The 18501-nt window shown below is 41.5% G+C and overlaps 1 protein-coding gene across 1 annotated transcript in view; it reads left to right on the forward strand.

Annotated features, from left to right (window-relative positions):
• SH3GL2 (SH3 domain containing GRB2 like 2, endophilin A1) overlaps positions 1-16866 on the forward strand; it is a 173829-nt gene extending 156963 nt beyond the window's left edge. Inside the window, exons 8-9 of the mRNA XM_088457317.1 lie at positions 9564-9697; positions 11503-16866. Of these exons, the coding sequence (XP_088313443.1) occupies positions 9564-9697; positions 11503-11702 (334 nt within the window). The 3' untranslated portion in view covers positions 11703-16866. The remainder of the gene's footprint in view (positions 1-9563; positions 9698-11502) is intronic.
• The last annotated feature ends 1635 nt before the right edge of the window (positions 16867-18501 follow it).

An 18501-nucleotide genomic window follows, 5' to 3' on the forward strand; every position in this document is an offset into this window, starting at 1 on the left:
CCACTCCCCGTTTTCAAGCACCTTCCCCTGTTACCACCTACAAACGCCTCATCCTGTCACTAAAATTAGCAGGCACTCGCTATTTTGCGAACACACGATTTCCGACCGCACTGACTGGTTGGCACTGACCCATACGCATGCGCAGATGTGCGAACATCGCTCGGAGCGAACGAGCGGCCGCTTACGAGCGGCTCTGAATCAGGCCCTTAGTCCATTGCGAGGGATCAGGTGGGAACAGCCGACACCAAACAGGAGGTGTGTCCGCAGTTAATCGACGCATACGCAGCAGAGCAGTCCCAGGCGCCGGTGGTAGGAGCCTGAGTGTACCTAATAAGCGGTTCCAAACGCCAATGGTAGAGTTTGGTGGTGGCAGCATCGTTACACGCCCACGGCGCAGTGGGCGGAGTCAGTGACAGGCGGTCACTGACGGTGAGTGGGAGTCCAAAAGCGCTAACCCATGACCAGGGCTGGCCTAGGTGAAAGGCGTCCGGTCACAAAGGGACATTAGTGAAATGCTTGGATGAAGAGGTAAGTCTTGAGTCTATTTTTGAAGGATTCTAGAGTGGAGGCCTCTCAAACTGTACGAGGAAGTGAGTTCCATAAGTTTGGAGCCCCAAAACTGGAAGCTCGACCCCCAGATGAATTCCGGGAGATTCTAGGTACTGTTAATAGCCCTTCATCAATGGATCGCAGTACTCGTGTGGGACGGTAAGGAATCAGAAGCTGCTTTAGGTACCTTGGGCCATGGTCATGTAGGGCTTTGTAAGTTAGTAAGCCAATCTTGAAAACAATTCGCCATCTGACAGGCAGCCAGTGAAGGGAGTAGAGAGTGGGTGTTATGTGGCTGGAACGGGGCTGGTTGACTAATAGCCTGGCAGCTGCGTTTTGTACCATCTGCAAGCGGTGCAATTCTTTTGCTGGGAGTCCAAGGTAGAGGGCGTTGCGGTAGTCTAGGCGTGATGATATAAATGCATGTATGACTTTATGCAGATCTTCTGAGGGAATTAAGTGCTTGATTCTGGCAATGTTCCTCAGATGAAAGAATGAGGATTTGATTGTGGCTGATACCTGATGTTTAAGTGTCAAGCCACTTTCCAGGACAACACCAAGATTCCGCACATGTTCAGTGTTTTATAATTCTGATCCCCCAAGCTTAAGTCCTGTTGGCTGGCTATGCTGTAGCCCTGACTTGTGACCTATCTTAAGGACCTCTGTTTTATCAGGGTTCAGTCACAGCCAACTGGCACTCATCCACTCCTGAAGCTCAGCTAGGCAGCCATTTAGGGTTGTTATGGGGTCCTTTGTACCTGGAGCAAAGGACAGGTACAGTTGTGTATCATCTGCATAGCAGTGGTACACCAGGCCATGACGTCTGATTATTTCACCCAATGGTAGCATGTATACTGCAAAAAGCATGGGAGATAGTATAGAACCCTGTGGGACACCGCATGGAAGTGGCACTGGTGATAAAGAGTTTACTTGAGAAGAAACTCATTGTGACCTGCCGGTCAGAAATGATTTGAACCAGCTAAGGACTGTGCCATCCAGTCCACAGAAATTTTTCAGGCGCTCAATTAGAATCCTGTGGTCCACAGTATCAAATGCTGCTAAAAGATCCAGAAGGATTAAGATTGAACAGTCACCTCTGTCTCTTGCCATCAGAAGATCATTAAGCACACATACCAGGGCTGTTTCAGTGCTATGTCTTCTCCTGAATCCTGACTGGAATGGATCATAAATATCATGGGTAGACAGGCGGGTTTCCAGTTGCATTGCCACTACTTTCTCAATTACCTCTCCTAGAAAAGGAAGGTTTGATACTGGTCTATAGTTGGTCATGCAGTCGTGGTGTAAATTAGGTTTTTAAGAAGTGGTCTAACAATTGCTTCCTTTAGTGGTTCTGGAAAAATGCCTGTTTGCAAAGAGCATTGAACTATTTTTGCAATTACAGGGCCAATCATGTCCATACACCCTAAGAGAAACTTGTTTGCGGCAGGGTTCAGATCACAGGTGGTGGGTCGCAACATTCTGATAATTTTGGCAATGTCTCTTACATCCATTATGTCAAAGCTGTTCCAGGGAGACAGGTGGCTTACCTTTGCCATCTTGATAGTTTTGCAATCCTTTGATGGCACTGTGAGGATTCCAGCCCGGATGGAGAATACTTTATCTGCAAAGAATTTTGCAAACTCATTGCATCAGGACTGGGAGAGGGTTTCATCAAGCTGCATGCATGCTGGTTTGCAAAGCATCTCCACTGTACGGAAAAGCTGAGCTGGCCTATTGTTTGCTGCCTTGATCTCATTTGAAAGGAACTCTGTTTTCTTACAGGTGATTGTTGATTGATATTCTTGAATATGTTTGATTAGTGTTAACGTATCCTTTACCAGGTTAGTCTTCCTCCATTGTCTTTCAAGTCTACGCCCCCTTTTCTTGAGTTCACTAACACTATTGTCAAACCAAGGGACTTGACGGTGTGGTATGCGGGGTCGTATACGCACAGGAGCGATAATATCCATTGCAGCTGTCACATCTCTGTTATAGTAATGGACTAGAGAACAAGGATCTTCACAGGCCCCCATTACCGCAGAACGATCCAGGTTTGCTGCAAGAGCCTGGGGTGTCATGCCTCTCCTTGGACGATACCTTGTCAACTCCAAGGGTAAAGTTCTATTTTGAGGGGTTGCAACTGAGGTACACTGAGGCTGGGGTCTAGAGATGGCATGGGGGAGTTTCTACTACTACAGATGTGTCCACATACATATACAAGTTGCGCTACACATAACGCATGAATGCCGCTTGACTTGGTAGCGCCGAGCATCTTTTCGTGCGACTTTTTGACTTCAAATGCATCTTAGTCTCACAGTGGTGTGCAGGGTCGGATTATAGGCGGGGCGAAAGGGGCGGTCTGCTGATTCCCTGCACTACATTACCTATATTCGGCTGCTCAGCTGTTTCTTACAGTGCCACCGAGGAACTTCTCCACAGTCGGGGTCTCGCGAGATGATGTCATCATCCCGCGAGACAATGACTGTGATTCTGTGATGCTGCTGGGACAACTTGAGTGAGAAGCCCAAGGCACTCTTTCACTCATTGTCATTCGTTCCTTGGTGGCTGTTTAGTCAGCCGCTGCCAGCCAGCTGCAAGTGACAGTGAGTTTTCACTGTGTTTGTTCCCTGCGGCCCTGTCTGTGAGAAAGAGCTAGAGAGGCAGGTAGTCATGTCATCCAATTTTATTTATATAGATCTATGTAAATAGCTATATATATATATATAGATACATATATCTATATAGATCTACTATATATATATATATATATATATATATATAGTAGATCTATATAGATATATGTATAATATATAATTGACATTTTGGTTCAGTGTTTTTGCTTAAATATATATGTATGTGTGTGCTAAGAGAGGGAGACATACACTTCATTGGACTGAATAGAGGGCCTGATTCAGAGGGGCTTGCAAAAAGCGAGCTCTCGCTCTGAATCTGGACGGGCATAGGTTTTTTCAGTTGCGACCTCTTGGCCGCTCGTACAGGTGTGGGTTACCACCCACAGCTATTGCAAGTGGCCATGATGATGGTCGCGATGGTCAAAACCATCGCGACCATCGGGCTTGCAACGAGACCCTTGTGGTAGAGTCTCGTGGCCGCAAGCCCCAGAGAGCTTCTGGCTCAAATAGAGCCGGAAGCTCTCTCACTGACATCACTGGTGATGTCAGTGGGGCCGCCCACAAACGGCAGGTGTTCGCATGGGAACGCCTCCGTTTGTGAAGCCACCCCCCTGCCACGCCTACAAAATGGGGCGAGCTGTCGATCAACATCGACAGCCGCCCCTTTTGTAGTGAGCCCCGGAGCGAGTGCTTTTTGCGCCCATTGACCCACTTGCGAGCGCAATGCGCTTGTGAGTGGGTCTCATTCAGGCCCAGAGTTTTACCACTTGCTTGGCACTGGGTCTCATCATTTTTACACATTGGGAGTATATGATGCATGCTATTAAGGAATCTGGTTACATTTATTGGTTGAGAAACATCCATCTAATCATTCCCGTAAAATCGTTATAAGAACTACTTGGCTTTTAAGAGCCTTTCTGGGAATTTCTCCCTATCAAGGGACATAAAATAAGCTTATACCACTGACTGTTCTAACCAGTTCCATATCATCAAGTGTTTATTCAGACCAGTTCCATTTTTGTGTTTACCCCTGATGAAGTCCTGTAGGTGGACGAAACGCGTAGGGTCATCGCTTTGAACAAACCTGCACCTACCACATAAGAGGTCCACCTAAGAGCTCACACCTGTAAAGGTGTAGGTGGCAGATAACATCTATCCTTCTGTATTGGGGCAGGTTTACTAAAAGTTGTTTTATGCTATTTATGTATTGATTTGTATTGTAATTTGTTTATATTTATACCTCTGTTGATATACCAAGAATAAAATATTCAGGTATAAGAATTATGGGCTACCATAGGGCTTTCATCTTATGAATAATATCCAAAACATAAACTTATGGTGATTTGAAGACTAACTAGAAGTTTGTGTTTGACCAACAGCTAATATTGCAATAAATCCCCCTAAGTGGTGGAAATTTCTTCTATTCAATTAATACTCAAAGTTGTAACGCACCAAAGGTACCCCTTCTCTTCCATTTCTATTTTTAGGTCCTCTACTAGCAGAGGTCCACCTAATTGGTGCAGCTGAACCAGTGTACACGCGATATAAGGGTTCATTTTGTGTCTAATATATATATATATATATATATATTTATATATATGTGTATGTATGTATAAACATATATATATATATATATATATATATATATAATCAGAAAACCCAGCACTCACCATGTTTAAACACGCACAATGATGTATAAATAAATAATGGTGATTTGGTTCATGGATTGATCAATGCATTTAAGCCCGCAGCCCACATCACGGGACCCCACTGTCTGCAGGTCCTACACTATCCATAACACTGATGGAAACCTGGTAGCTGCTATCACATAGTTTAGAACGAAAAAATGTTACCTGGTTTAAAGCTCACCTGCCAGCTAATGGCTTTTAAAAGGTAAGGCAGTCACCTGACATAGCTTCTATCACACTACCAAAAAGACAGCTGACACAGGTTAATATAAACGAGTTTGCACATGGGGTGCATGAGAAAGCTATGATCACAAAAGGTTAATAAAAATTAACCGCATAAACATAGTCAGAAATCCACTGCACTCGCCACTCCTAGATTTGGGGTGCAGACCTGCACTCGCCATTCCCAGGACTGGGGTGCAAGTGGCCTGTGACCACATTGCTTAAATAAATAAAATCAGAAAACCCAGCACTCACCATGTTTAAACACTCACAATGATGTATAAATAAATAATGGGGATGGTTCATGGATTGATCAATGCATTTAAGCCCGCAGCCCACATCACGGGACCCCACTCTCTGCAGGTCCTACACTATCCGTAACACTGATGGAAACCTGGTAGCTGCTATCACATAGTTTAGAATGAAAAAATGTTACCTGGTTTAAAGCTCACCTGCCAGCTAATGGCTTTTAAAAGGTAAGGCAGTCACCTGACATAGCTTCTATCACACTACCAAAAAGACAGCTGACACAGGTTAATATAAACGAGTTTGCACATGGGGTGCATGAGAAAGCTATGATCACAAAAGGTTAATAAAAATTAACCGCATAAACATAGTCAGAAATCCACTGCACTCGCCACTCCTAGATTTGGGGTGCAGACCTGCACTCGCCATTCCCAGGACTGGGGTGCAAGTGGCCTGTGACCACATTGCTTAAATAAATAAAATCAGAAAACCCAGCACTCACCATGTTTAAACACTCATAATGATGTATAAATAAATAATGGGGATTTGGTTCATGGATTGATCAATGCATTTAATCCCGCAGCCCACATCACGGGACCCCACTCTCTGCAGGTCCTACACTATCCGTAACACTGATGGAAACCTGGTAGCTGCTATCACATAGTTTAGAATGAAAAAATGTTACCTGGTTTAAAGCTCACCTGCCAGCTAATGGCTTTTAAAAGGTAAGGCAGTCACCTGACATAGCTTCTATCACACTACCAAAAAGACAGCTGACACAGGTTAATATAAACGAGTTTGCACATGGGGTGCATGAGAAAGCTATGATCACAAAAGGTTAATAAAAATTAACCGCATAAACATAGTCAGAAATCCACTGCACTCGCCACTCCTAGATTTGGGGTGCAGACCTGCACTCGCCATTCCCAGGACTGGGGTGCAAGTGGCCTGTGACCACATTGCTTAAATAAATAAAATCAGAAAACCCAGAACTCACCATGTTTAAACACTCACAATGATGTATAAATAAATAATGGGGATTTGGTTCATGGATTGATCAATGCATTTAAGCCCGCAGCCCACATCACGGGACCCCACTCTCTGCAGGTCCTACACTATCCGTAACACTGATGGAAACCTGGTAGCTGCTATCACATAGTTTAGAATGAAAAAATGTTACCTGGTTTAAAGCTCACCTGCCAGCTAATGGCTTTTAAAAGGTAAGGCAGTCACAGGTAGTTCATTCTAAACTATGTGATAGCAGCTACCAGGTTTCCATCAGTGTTACGGATAGTGTAGGACCTGCAGAGAGTGGGGTCCCGTGATGTGGGCTGCGGGCTTAAATGCATTGATCAATCCATTAACCAAATCCCCATTATTTATTTATACATCATTGTGAGTGTTTAAACATGGTGAGTGCTGGGTTTTCTGATTTTATTTATTTAAGCAATGTGGTCACAGGCCACTTGCACCCCAGTCCTGGGAATGGCGAGTGCAGGTCTGCACCCCAAATCTAGGAGTGGCGAGTGCAGTGGATTTCTGACTATGTATATATATATATATATATATATATATATATATATATATATATATTTAAGCAAGTACACTGAACCAATATGTCAAATTTACTATGTATATATATATATAGTGTGAGCATATATATATTTATTGATAGGGGACCCCACAACTTTGTTGCCCAGGGGCCCCCACAGTCCTTAATCCAGCCCTGGCGGTGTGAATAAAACGCACAAACAGCTTCTGGGTCATTCCATGCCAAATCATCACAGCGTCCAACCCAACCATCTCAGATTTTCATGAAATTTGGTAGGATAATAGACGACATTAAGAAACTTTCATATGTAAAATTTTAGCTCTCAGTGATACACTGTGTTCTTGCAACAGGGTTGCAAACATGACAAAATATGTCAAATATTTGCTTGTATGGTCAACTAAAACCAATCATAACTTTGCTTCTAATTGTGGTAGAACTTTCATGTTGGTCTTGTTTTGAAACTAAGGGGCCATAGTTTTCTAAAAAATAGTTTCATATTTAAATTTTGACTTTTACATTTCAAGGTCACATGATGTGAACTTTGACCTTGAATATCTAAAAAAAAAAGTGTATGTTTAATTTTTTTTGTACATAAAATATGTTATACACTTAAATGCAATCTCTCTTTGGTATAAGTTTCATTTTGGGATGCTTTTGGGAACAGGAGTAAAAAAAATATGAAGTACTGCAGTTGAACCCTTCTTGCACTAACCATGCAACTGACAAGTTCAGACTTGTCTTATGTCGCTCTCTGTGTTATAGGGATGGCCATTGGTGGTTTTCCATTGATGGTCACCATCGATGGCACCATCAGTGATAACAATCGATGGTAAATTAACAATCTATAGTGAAGCATCGATGGTTTTCACCTCTCGGTAAGGTGCCAGCCAATCAGCTCCTAACTGCCATCTCACAGGCTGTGTTTGAAAAATGACAGTTGGGAGCTGATTGGCTGGCACCTTATCACTTTTCACTGGGAGGCAATCGGGAAGCCGACAGCCTAAATACCGGCAGCTGGCTTCCCGACTGTCTTATCCCGGCAAGGGTGAAATGCCGGGCGTCTAGATGTAGACACCTGCATTTCCCCGACGCCGGGAGACCGGCGCCCGGCATCACAATCGTAGTGATGCTGGGCGCCGCGAGCGGACAGCCGCGGGGGGGGAGGGTTAGGTTTAGGGCTCCCGGGGGGGACTTAGGGTTAGGCACCCAGCCGGGAGGGTTAGGGTTAGGCTAGGGGGAGGGAGGGTTAGGGTTAGGCACCCCCGGGGGGGACTTAGGGTTAGGCACCCCCCGGGGGACTTAGGTTTAGGCAGCGGGGAAGGGGGTGGTTAGGGTTAGGCACTTAGAGGGGGGATTAGGGTTAGGCACTTGGGGGGGAAGTTAGGGTTAGGCACCCCTAAGGAGGGTTAGGGGGGTTAGGTTAGTGGATACTTACCTATCCACGATCGGGTTTTCCAGCGCTGTCCGGCTTCCGCTGCGTCGCACTCTGCTTCTGTCGGGCTGCCGCTGACGGGAATCCATGCGGCCGACGGTATTTCATACCAATTCCCTTTTCACTATGTCTCTTAACACTGCTTAGTAAATAGACCCCTTAATATTTTATTTACTCCTGTTCCCAAAGGCATCCCAAAATGAAACTTATACCAAAGTGAGATTGTATTTAAGTGTATAACATTCTTTAATTTACTAAAAAATTAAACATACACTTTTTTAGATATTCAAGGTCGAAGTTCACATCATGTGACCTTGAAATGTAAGAGTCAATATTTAAATATAAAACTATTATTTATGAAAACTATGGTCCTTTATCTTCAAAACAAGACCAGCATGAAAGTTCTACCACAATTAGAAGTAAAGTTATGATTGGTTTTAGTTAACCATTGCAAGCATAAATTTTAAATATTTTGTCATGTTTGCAACCCTGTTGTATGAGCACAGTGTATCACTGAGGGCTAAAATGTTACATATGAAAGTTACTTTATGTCGTCTATTATCCTACCAAATTTCATGATAGTCTGAGACGGTTGGGTTGAGTTTTTTGTGATGATTTGACATGGAATGACCCATTCACTGAATGAAATCATAAGCAGCATGCCTATATTCTGTGTGCAACTGTGGGTGTATGTGCATGCGTAACGCTACGTTACACTGTCAGCAGCTGTGACACACTATCTGCGCTACCAAGTCACACCATGGCACTACTAGAGGAACTGTGTAACACACAAGGAGGCTAGTTGTATGTGGACACATCTGTATCACGCAAACTCTAGACCAAGATACCCAGGTGAAGGCGGTGGAGAAGACAGTCAAACAAAGCCATGGATAAAGGGGGTCGGGAAGAGAGACATAGAGATCAAGAAAGAAATACACAGGAGGGGGAAGGAGGAGGAATAAAAGGAAAGACAGAAAAATACACAACCCCTCCCCCCCTTTCCTAAGGCAATGCTAAGGGCAGCAGCTAGTATTTTATACACATCTATTATATTATATTACATTTCCTCTTGCAGATACTGTATGGTGTTGAAAAGCAATGTATGATGTAATTATGTTATGATGATGTTAGTATCATGGAAAAGCTTAATATATATTAAAGGCAATGCACCATTGTTTTCCATTTGTCAGTCTTATTACTGTTAATGTATTGAATTACCTCAAATGCATTGATTTTTGTAGAATCAGAGATGCTTCAAATCAACCAAGGCGAGAATATCAGCCCAAACCACGTATGAGCTTGGAACTTACACTGGCCACTGATAACCCTCAACATAATGGAGGGATTTCTCTTGCTGGGACTCCCAAGCCATCAGGTACATTCATGACACTGTCACAATTGTATGTTATGTGTCATCCATGACTTGCTATTATACCATGACTTTACACATGAGGATGACCAAAGTTTTGTATATGGGGGTTGCAGGCCTCAACTGGGACAGAACAGAGAGCTGCAAACTTCCATATGGTTCCTAAGCAAGCAGTGTACGTACCTTAAGAGTCAGCTCCAAACATATAGAGGCTAAGAAAAGTACATTGCACAAAAAATGGTTAATGTGTAATATGTTTTATGCTTAGGTAAGTGTGGGCATTTACTCTATAAATGTACTATTAGATACATTCATACAGTTGTTTTAATAATTAGCAATAAACACTGTAACTGCAACATCTGGTATTATTGAGCACACCAGATAATGCAATGCAATGCAAATGTAAAACAAATATAAATGCTCATCATTTAACACATAAAAGGTGGCCCAGTCTCTGTGTTCATACTATTTATTAAGGAGTTGTCGCTCAATGGCCGCTGCATTGAGATCAGCATGGCTACAAGATGTTGTTGAATGATGAAGTCACGGCTAAGTAGCGCCATTTCAAACAATGGGCCGGATGTACTAAGCTCTGAAAAATGATAAACTGGAGAGTGATAAACTAACCAGCCAATCAGCTCTCAACTGTCATTTTTCAAACACAGTCTATAACATGACAGTTGGGAGCTGAGTGGCTGGTCGTTTATCACTCTGCACTCTATAACTTTTCAGAGCTTAGTGCATCGCATGAGTGCTGACATTGAGAGCATATGTGTCCACTGAGTGCCAGCAGCGGTAGCATATGCATTGAACTACAGATCCGCTGAGAGCTAGCATTGATAGCTTATGTGTGAAGCTGCAACTGTGGCTGTAGAAAAGGTTTTGGTTGGGAGTGCTATGGGGACTCCAAGTCTGTTTTACGTAAATGATTTTTAGTTAGGAGCGAATCCATCTACGTTCCAGCCACTTACACTCGCTCTCTTTTATTCCAAAGGAAGTCATTAAACTTTATCCCAAGCCTCTGGTCAAAGTATCTGAGTCATGATAAAGTACAGATGTGTCCTCATACATCCAGCCTTCTTGCGCGTTAAACAGCCCTTCTAGGCGCTCCATGCCATGACTCCGTAGCACAGAGCGTATTTTCGTGCAACTTTTTACCATCAAATGCTTTTATTTGCACAGCGATGCGCATAGGACGAACAAGCAGCTGATTAATATGATATGCGGCATGCCTATATTCTGTGTGCAACTACGGCTGTATCTGCATGAGAAACGCTACATTACAGTGTTACAGCCGCTGACAATGTAACATAGCAATTCTAATGCAGATACAGCCGCAGTCACACACAGAACATAGGCATGCTGCATATCATATTAATCAGCAGAAGCTGCTTATGCTATCTATTCCCATCACTGTGCGAATAAAGGCATTTGAAGGTAAGAAGTCGCATGAAAAGATGCTTGTGCTACTGAGTCACACAGAGCTCCCGCGTTCTGTGTAGTATAACTTGTAGCGCACTGAGGATAAACATATATGGATACATCTGTATCTATGTCAGTATAGGCCGCACATATGAAAATGTACTTGTTAAGCTAACCAGTTGACTATATGTATTTTGTCAGAGCTGTAATTACAAATTTTAACACCGGGGACAAGAAAGTAAACTGACGCTCTATAGCCCTCAACTGACCTAGAATATTAATTATTTTGCTTCACCATTCAGCATTATTCCCCCTTCATACTGCCCTGGTATTTACAAATGACAGTTTAATGGACCTTTAAATGGAATATTTATTTGTTTGTAATACAGGAGCCCCCATGGATCAGCCATGTTGTCGGTCACTCTATGACTTTGATCCAGAAAATGAAGGGGAGCTTGGCTTCAAAGAAGGCGACATCATCACACTTACCAATCAGATTGACGAAAATTGGTATGAAGGGATGCTCCATGGCCAGTCAGGCTTCTTTCCCATCAATTATGTTGATATTCTTGTCCCGCTGCCCCACTAAGATGTTTGACACAAACAATAATTCAGTTTGTACCACTGTTTTTAAATGCTGCTTACTCCAGATCACAAGTACAAGTGCAGTGGTTTTAAATCCGTTACATTCCATAACCATTCATATTTTTTCTTTCTTTCTTTTTTGTTTAAATGTGTTTTACTTCTGTTATTGTATTTCTTTTATGGTCTTAGTGTCCTTTAAAATGAATGCAGGTATAAAAAGTACTCGTCGTGGCATCCTTGCTTCCACATTGATACAGTTCACAATAGTCTTAAAATGCCCAAACGGTATTGTTATTTTTATGCTTATTTCGCTCTTACTATGTTTTTCCAGAAATAAATGTTTACAGAGCAAAAACTGTGCTGTGGCCACAATAGAAAAGTTGCTTGCTTGACTTTATTTATTACAGTAAATTCTGTTCTCCAATATTGTAAATAAGAAAAGAAAACTATTGTTTAGGCATTCTTCCATTGTCCTACGTAGGGAGAACTATATGAAAGGTACTGTGGTTCATTACAATATAAAATGTCTGTTTTATAATTTAAATTATGCTGTTTTTTTCAATAACTTACTGTTTACAGCACATATTCACAAGTTGTATCAATTTATTATTTTCTGCTGCATGTTCAAAACGCAACAAACAATATTTTCCTATTTTAGTATACTATATCAATCAATGGATCCTGGATGAAGTGGGACCGAAAAATGTTCTTTGATAAAATATTTTTATTTAATGCATTCATATATTATTTTATATTTTCAGGTTTCCCTAATGGCTGTAAATAATCATGACTGTTTCCTAAATGGGATTATGTGCCCCCTGCTATAAATGATATGGATATTAGATGTAACTTTGGGGTTTTGTAATCATTTAATGGCCCGAGGCTACAGGTTGAGTACTTTAGGGTAGGAACTCTGAGTTGACATGTTAATATGTATTGGAATTAATATATGTATTAGCATTATGTTTGCAATGCAATATATACAGTATAACTCACTAACAATGAGTGTTTAATACTGATGTCTGTAAAACTGGGTTAAAATGAGAACCCCTACTATAGCAAACCTTGCCACACCGCCCCAAACTCCATGCAGATCCTTCCAGTCACAGATGCATTCATCTAAATCCTCTGATAAGTCAGACCCTCTGCAGGATCCAAGACTAGAGATGGTCCTGCCAAATCTGGTGTATTGGGACATAACTGCCGAAATCTGTTTATACTAAGGCAGACAGTTTGTATTGTAGACATTCTGCTCTATGGGGGGGACAGATGTACACAATTGAAGCTTGTAGGCATACAACTACCTAAATCCTAACTTATCCACTGGCCATAACTGTTGACATAGAAGATGCTGTACATTAGCAAGTCCTAACAAAGAGCACAAAGTATCCCATCATGTTTCTTAGATACGCCTTCCTCCTACTAAGCTAATTTAACATTCCTTTACTGCATTTAAAATCATATTGGTTTATTCTTGCTCATTTTTCTTTGCTGATGCAAAGAAAAAGTTGAGGTGCATTGTGCAGAAAAAAACTGTCTTTTAGCCTATGATGATTTTAGGAACAGACCCCAGCCAACATTTAAGAGTGGAAAATCGACAACAAAATAAGCCTTGCCTCAGTCCACACAACCACATCTGCATTTGCTTAAGACCATACTCACTTTTCATTCAATCCTACCAAAACCAAGAGTATGCTATTGTGCCTAATGTAAATATGGCCCTAACTATACCCAAGTACTGTATGTGTTATCAACACATCACTACTGTATGCCGTGTTTTCTTTGAAACTTCATTTTGCTGCTCAATTCTCATTTCTTTTTAATTTAATTTAGAATTTGGAGGTACTTTTTCATTGCTTTGTTTCCCATTAGAGCCTATATATTCTCACATGTCATGTGCATTGTTTTTATTATATCAGAATTTAATAGTGTTACAATTTGAATGCAAAAAATGCAATGCTCACAACATAAAAATGTATTTACCACATTTTACATAAATCTTAAAATGCTGAAATAGTGACTGTTTTGGTAAATAAGCGTGGTCTATTTTTCTAGTATGCAACTTTTGTAAATAGAGTTGATTTTACAATGTTTTATTTTTGCAGATTTTCCACTGGCATCTAAATTTATTGCCACAATTTAATAATGCTGCAGCTTTACCAGTCTGCCAACACAGAGACTAGTACCGTATGTTCCTGTTATACCTGAACATTTGCATTTTTATAGCTACTGTAGATTATAGATCTATTTATTACACTAGCAATTCCATTTTTATTTCATTATTCTCATTTTTTCTTCATTTTTTTTTCTTTATTCATCTCTAGCTGCATTAGTAATTATTATAGGTCAGCGGTTATACATAATACTTTAATAACCTTAACACCACTCGTCTTTATAAAGAGATGCAGTGGAACGTCATGTGAATTATTGTTATTATTATTAACAGTTACTTATATAGCACCAGCATATTCTGTTGCACCTAACAATTGGGAACAAAACAGTATTAAAACAAGACTGGGCAATAACAGACAGACAAAGAGGTAAGAGGGCCCTGCTCGTAAGATTACAATCTATAGGGGAATTTGTAAAAAGTACCAGATTTACATTAAAGATGAAGACTTAAACTGCTCTTACTTACAGTATAACTGCCTTGTGGCACAGTCTTTTTACACTGATTCATTTCAACCAGTCTTTCTTCTTTGGGCCAGGGAATTGTATTGAATTGCCAAAATATGTTTTGCTCTGTTTAATCACTTCATTTAACATTTTGTTCATGGATGTCAACCGATAATTGAATAGATATTATGAAATTATATACAGTAATCACTGTTTTCATCCCGTGCACAATTCACTACGCTTGTCTTTGTCTTCATAAATAGGTATTTTAATTTAGCAAATTTACCTCTAGATGCCTGACAGCAGTGTGTACTGTGCAGTATAATGCATATAAGATTTTTTGTGGCTTCTTTATGAATCGTTTTTTCTTTTGCAAACACTGAAGCATATTTCCCTTAGAGCATAGTATAATATAGCCAGTCATGTCATGCAGCTTTACTACTATGCATTGTGTGCTGTAGTACCTCTTAATTGTTATAGACTGTAAGCAGTGTTATACTGCCTAATGCTCACAAATGCAGGCTTATCAGAAACTTATCGGGACCGAAAATATTATAGATAAAGCGCTAACATTAGACTGTCTTTAAGGGGTGGTGTCTATTTTATGGCAACCAGTTTAATTTAGCCAATTAAGGCCTGTATTCAATTCGTTTCGCCTCAGAGAAAATGTTCTGAATACCCGACTTTTCGCCTTTGCCTGTTTTGGAGGCGAAAACTGTTCGTGCGTGCTCCCGATTTACTCCATATTCAATTACCAAACAGGCTAAAACGGGACCCGGCGAATGTTAACCAGGCGGAAAGTGCAGGATGAATTCCGGGAATCACTCTGTACCCCAGAAAAAGATGGGCTGACTTCGGAAATCATTATGGTAGTTTAGTATTAGCCCTAATTAAACTATTTAGGGTACTTAAGTGGTGGTAATTGTTTGCTATTAGTGTCTAGGTAAAAGTGTGCAAGAATGGCATAAAGCAGTGTTTTTTGGAGAAAATAAGTAGTCCCATCAAATTTGGGGTGCTTGAAAATGGGTACTAGCATATTTGTATGGCTATAAAGTGTAGTTTTAGAAAAAGTGAAATTCCTCTGTCATACAAGCACCTGCAATCCCAAAAACACTTGGCCCCTTTTCAGAGCACCCCAAGAATCTTATTTCGCTAGTTTTTGAAGTAGTCTCCCCACTTTTTTTATTTTTGGCCAAATTTTCTAAGGTGTTTTTTGGGGTGTTCCGGCATTTTTTCCCTTTTTGGGGGGTGAATTGTCCTCTGGAGAGGTGTACCAAGGGTTCTGGGTGGTTTCCCAAAATCTGCACCCCAAAATATAGATTTTTCACTTTTGTTTCCTTGCCATTCTATGGAGAAAAACTTTCGCCTATTTCAGTGCATTGCCTTTCGCTTAGACGAAAACAGAATTGAATTGAATAGGGAGATACATTTTCAGGCGAAATTATCTCCAAAAAATGGGAGAAAACGGCTTTTCGCCTCTAATTGAATACAGCCCTAAGCCTGTGTAGTAAATAGGAGCCCCCTCATTAACTGAGTTGCTGCAGCTGAAATTGTTGGAGGTCTCAGTCTATCCTCAACTCCATAGAGCTATAACTACAGCAAAACAGATTGATTGGGAGGCACGGCTTCCCAGACTAGGCTATAATAAGGGAGTGTCTTTTAGTAGGTACCACTTTTAATTCTATAAAGGAACATAGAAAATTGCAAATCTCCATCACAAGTCAGAAATTGTTTATAAGTATCACTGCTTCTTCTGTAGCAGTGTTAGAGATCGAGGGGACATCTGATTTTCAGAGCAGCTATCACCAACTGGTGCAATATTAAATTCCTCCGTTGTCAAGTATCCTCCTCACCCCCAATGATGTACAAACACCTAAATTATATATATATATATATATATATATATATATATACACTGTATATTCATAATATGCTCTCAAACTACAGTATAAATCCAACCCACAAACTTATATTTAAGTAATTACAAAATGATAGAAGCAGCAGTTGGTGAAGGTAGACTAGTGATATATAAAAATCACTACAAAGCAATTGTCAGTGTTATAACCTAAAGCAGTATTTCTCTCACCTAGCAAGCAACCCCACTAAATAAATGTCAGCAATGTATTACAGGACCATATAAGTACAGTAGCTTATATTAAACATATTTGTGGTGCATGTATTCTGCCCTCAGTGAGGACAATAATTACACATGATGTACGTGCTGGGCAATTAAGACTTGTGACTGTATTTTTAAAGTAAAATCATCCCTTTAGTTTTGGTTGTTTCCTTCACCCTTATTTGTGTGTACAGTGCTGTGCCTAGCATTATTATTTTGTAACAAATGTCACAGTCCTTAGAGTTGGGCTATCCAGAGTTCTATTTATCTAAAGTGTACAGATTGTCTTTTTTTTTTGGAACCTTAATGTGCTGCTTCGGATGTGCCACTTCAGTACTGGATTGATTAACATGAAGGCAAAGCTTACTGCTTCATGTGTTAACTACAGTATATCATGGAAAGCATTTACATTGAACAATAAACTGTGCTAAAAATATGCTACATGTGTCATTTCTGTTACCACTAAAACCAAAATTTAAACCATGAAGATAAAAGACATTGGGCCCGATTCAGACCCGGTCACTAAGCCGTGGACGCATGCTATGAGCGACTGTCACCCGTCTGCGCATGCGGCAAAATACGCATGCACGAACCAGTCACTGCATCCGGGAATCGTGTGCTCGTAGTACACAGACTGGACGCTACTTTGAGTGACAGTGCCGTTTGTGGGTGGTAACAGGGGAAGGTGCTTGTGAACGGGGGAGTGGTGCTGCAAACGCAGGCGTATCGGCATCAGAACGGAGTTTTATGGGTGTGCATAATTAGCATGGAAGCGTAATTGTACATGTCACCTGGTTGTATTTCAGCCTGCAGTGATCGCAGTGCTTGCGGTGGGGTAGGGTCTACCTCAAGCGCTGCGTGCTGCTCCGATAACTCTCGATGGTTCTGTTTAATCATACACTTCCTGGAGATGACGTGTGTTAAGAAAGAAAAGTGGGCGTTTTTAGACCGGTGTGCATTTGCTCTGCCGTAGCTTTCTAAGACATAGAGGGCCTCCTTACACCAGACAGTGCGATCGCGGAATTTGCATATCCGGCCCCTTTTGACTGCAAAAGAGCGCAGCTTAGCGTCCGTGTCTGAATCGACCCCATTGATCATTATTTTGTTGACATTGAATTGATGTTGGAAAACTAACTTGTTATCCTTCCAATAATTGGGGCGTATCTATAATGGGTGCAGGGTGTGCAGGGCACACGGGCCCCTGGGTCCAGGGGGCGACGCATCGCACACCCTGCACCCATAGTATTACTTACCTCTCCGGAGTCCCACATCGGAGCGTAGGTCCAGTGCTGTAAAAACAACTGGGAAATGGCCGCCGTGGCCATTTTCCCCTTCGTTTGCGCATGCGCAGTAAAGGAAAAATGGCAGCTGTGGCCATTTTCCCGGTGACCTGCGCATGCTCTATAGACCCTGGGCGCACTCTAGTGCCCAGAGTCTATAACTCCGGCGCTGGTCGTGCACAGCTCAGTGCACTGCCGGTCGCAGGACAGAGAGGAGGAGGCCCATGTCGGAGACTGCACACTGTCTAGAAACGCCCCTGCCAGGGAGACACTAACCTGGCTACAGGACCTTCAGTAGTTCAGGTAAGTAGCGGTACCTTTTTTCATAGAAAAAAAGCTCTGGTTGAAACTGTTCCCCATCTTTAGGACTATGTCGATACCTAATGTAATTTTCGGATCACTGGTCTATCCCTAGAATCTAAATTGAGCAATCCACATAGCGCATTTCTGCCAAATAAGCCTGCCTAGCTTTTAATTACTTGTTAAAAAAGCCTTCCTTGTAAGAGGATGTCTGTTTGTCATCCTGCACGCACTGCTAGGTTAAAGAATTATTTTGTTGCATGATCCCCTGAATCTTCTGTAGAGAGGGAGGAAAAGTACTGCATGTCAATAGACCATTTTTATTCAGTTAGTGCTGACACTGTGAGAGGTACAGTATTTCAAGAGTGAGCCAAACAACAGCGGCAAGATCTAGTGAGTGGAGGAGAGGTACGGAGGGAATCAGATGAGCTTGGCTTTGTAATTACAGTTGAAGAAAACGGGGAGTCTAGCAAGTGGTGGCTATTATTGTA

The sequence above is a fragment of the Taudactylus pleione genome, unplaced genomic scaffold (genome assembly GCF_031769625.1).
Source record: "Taudactylus pleione unplaced genomic scaffold, aTauple2 ptg000757l, whole genome shotgun sequence".
NCBI classification, from domain to species: Eukaryota; Metazoa; Chordata; class Amphibia; order Anura; family Myobatrachidae; genus Taudactylus; species Taudactylus pleione.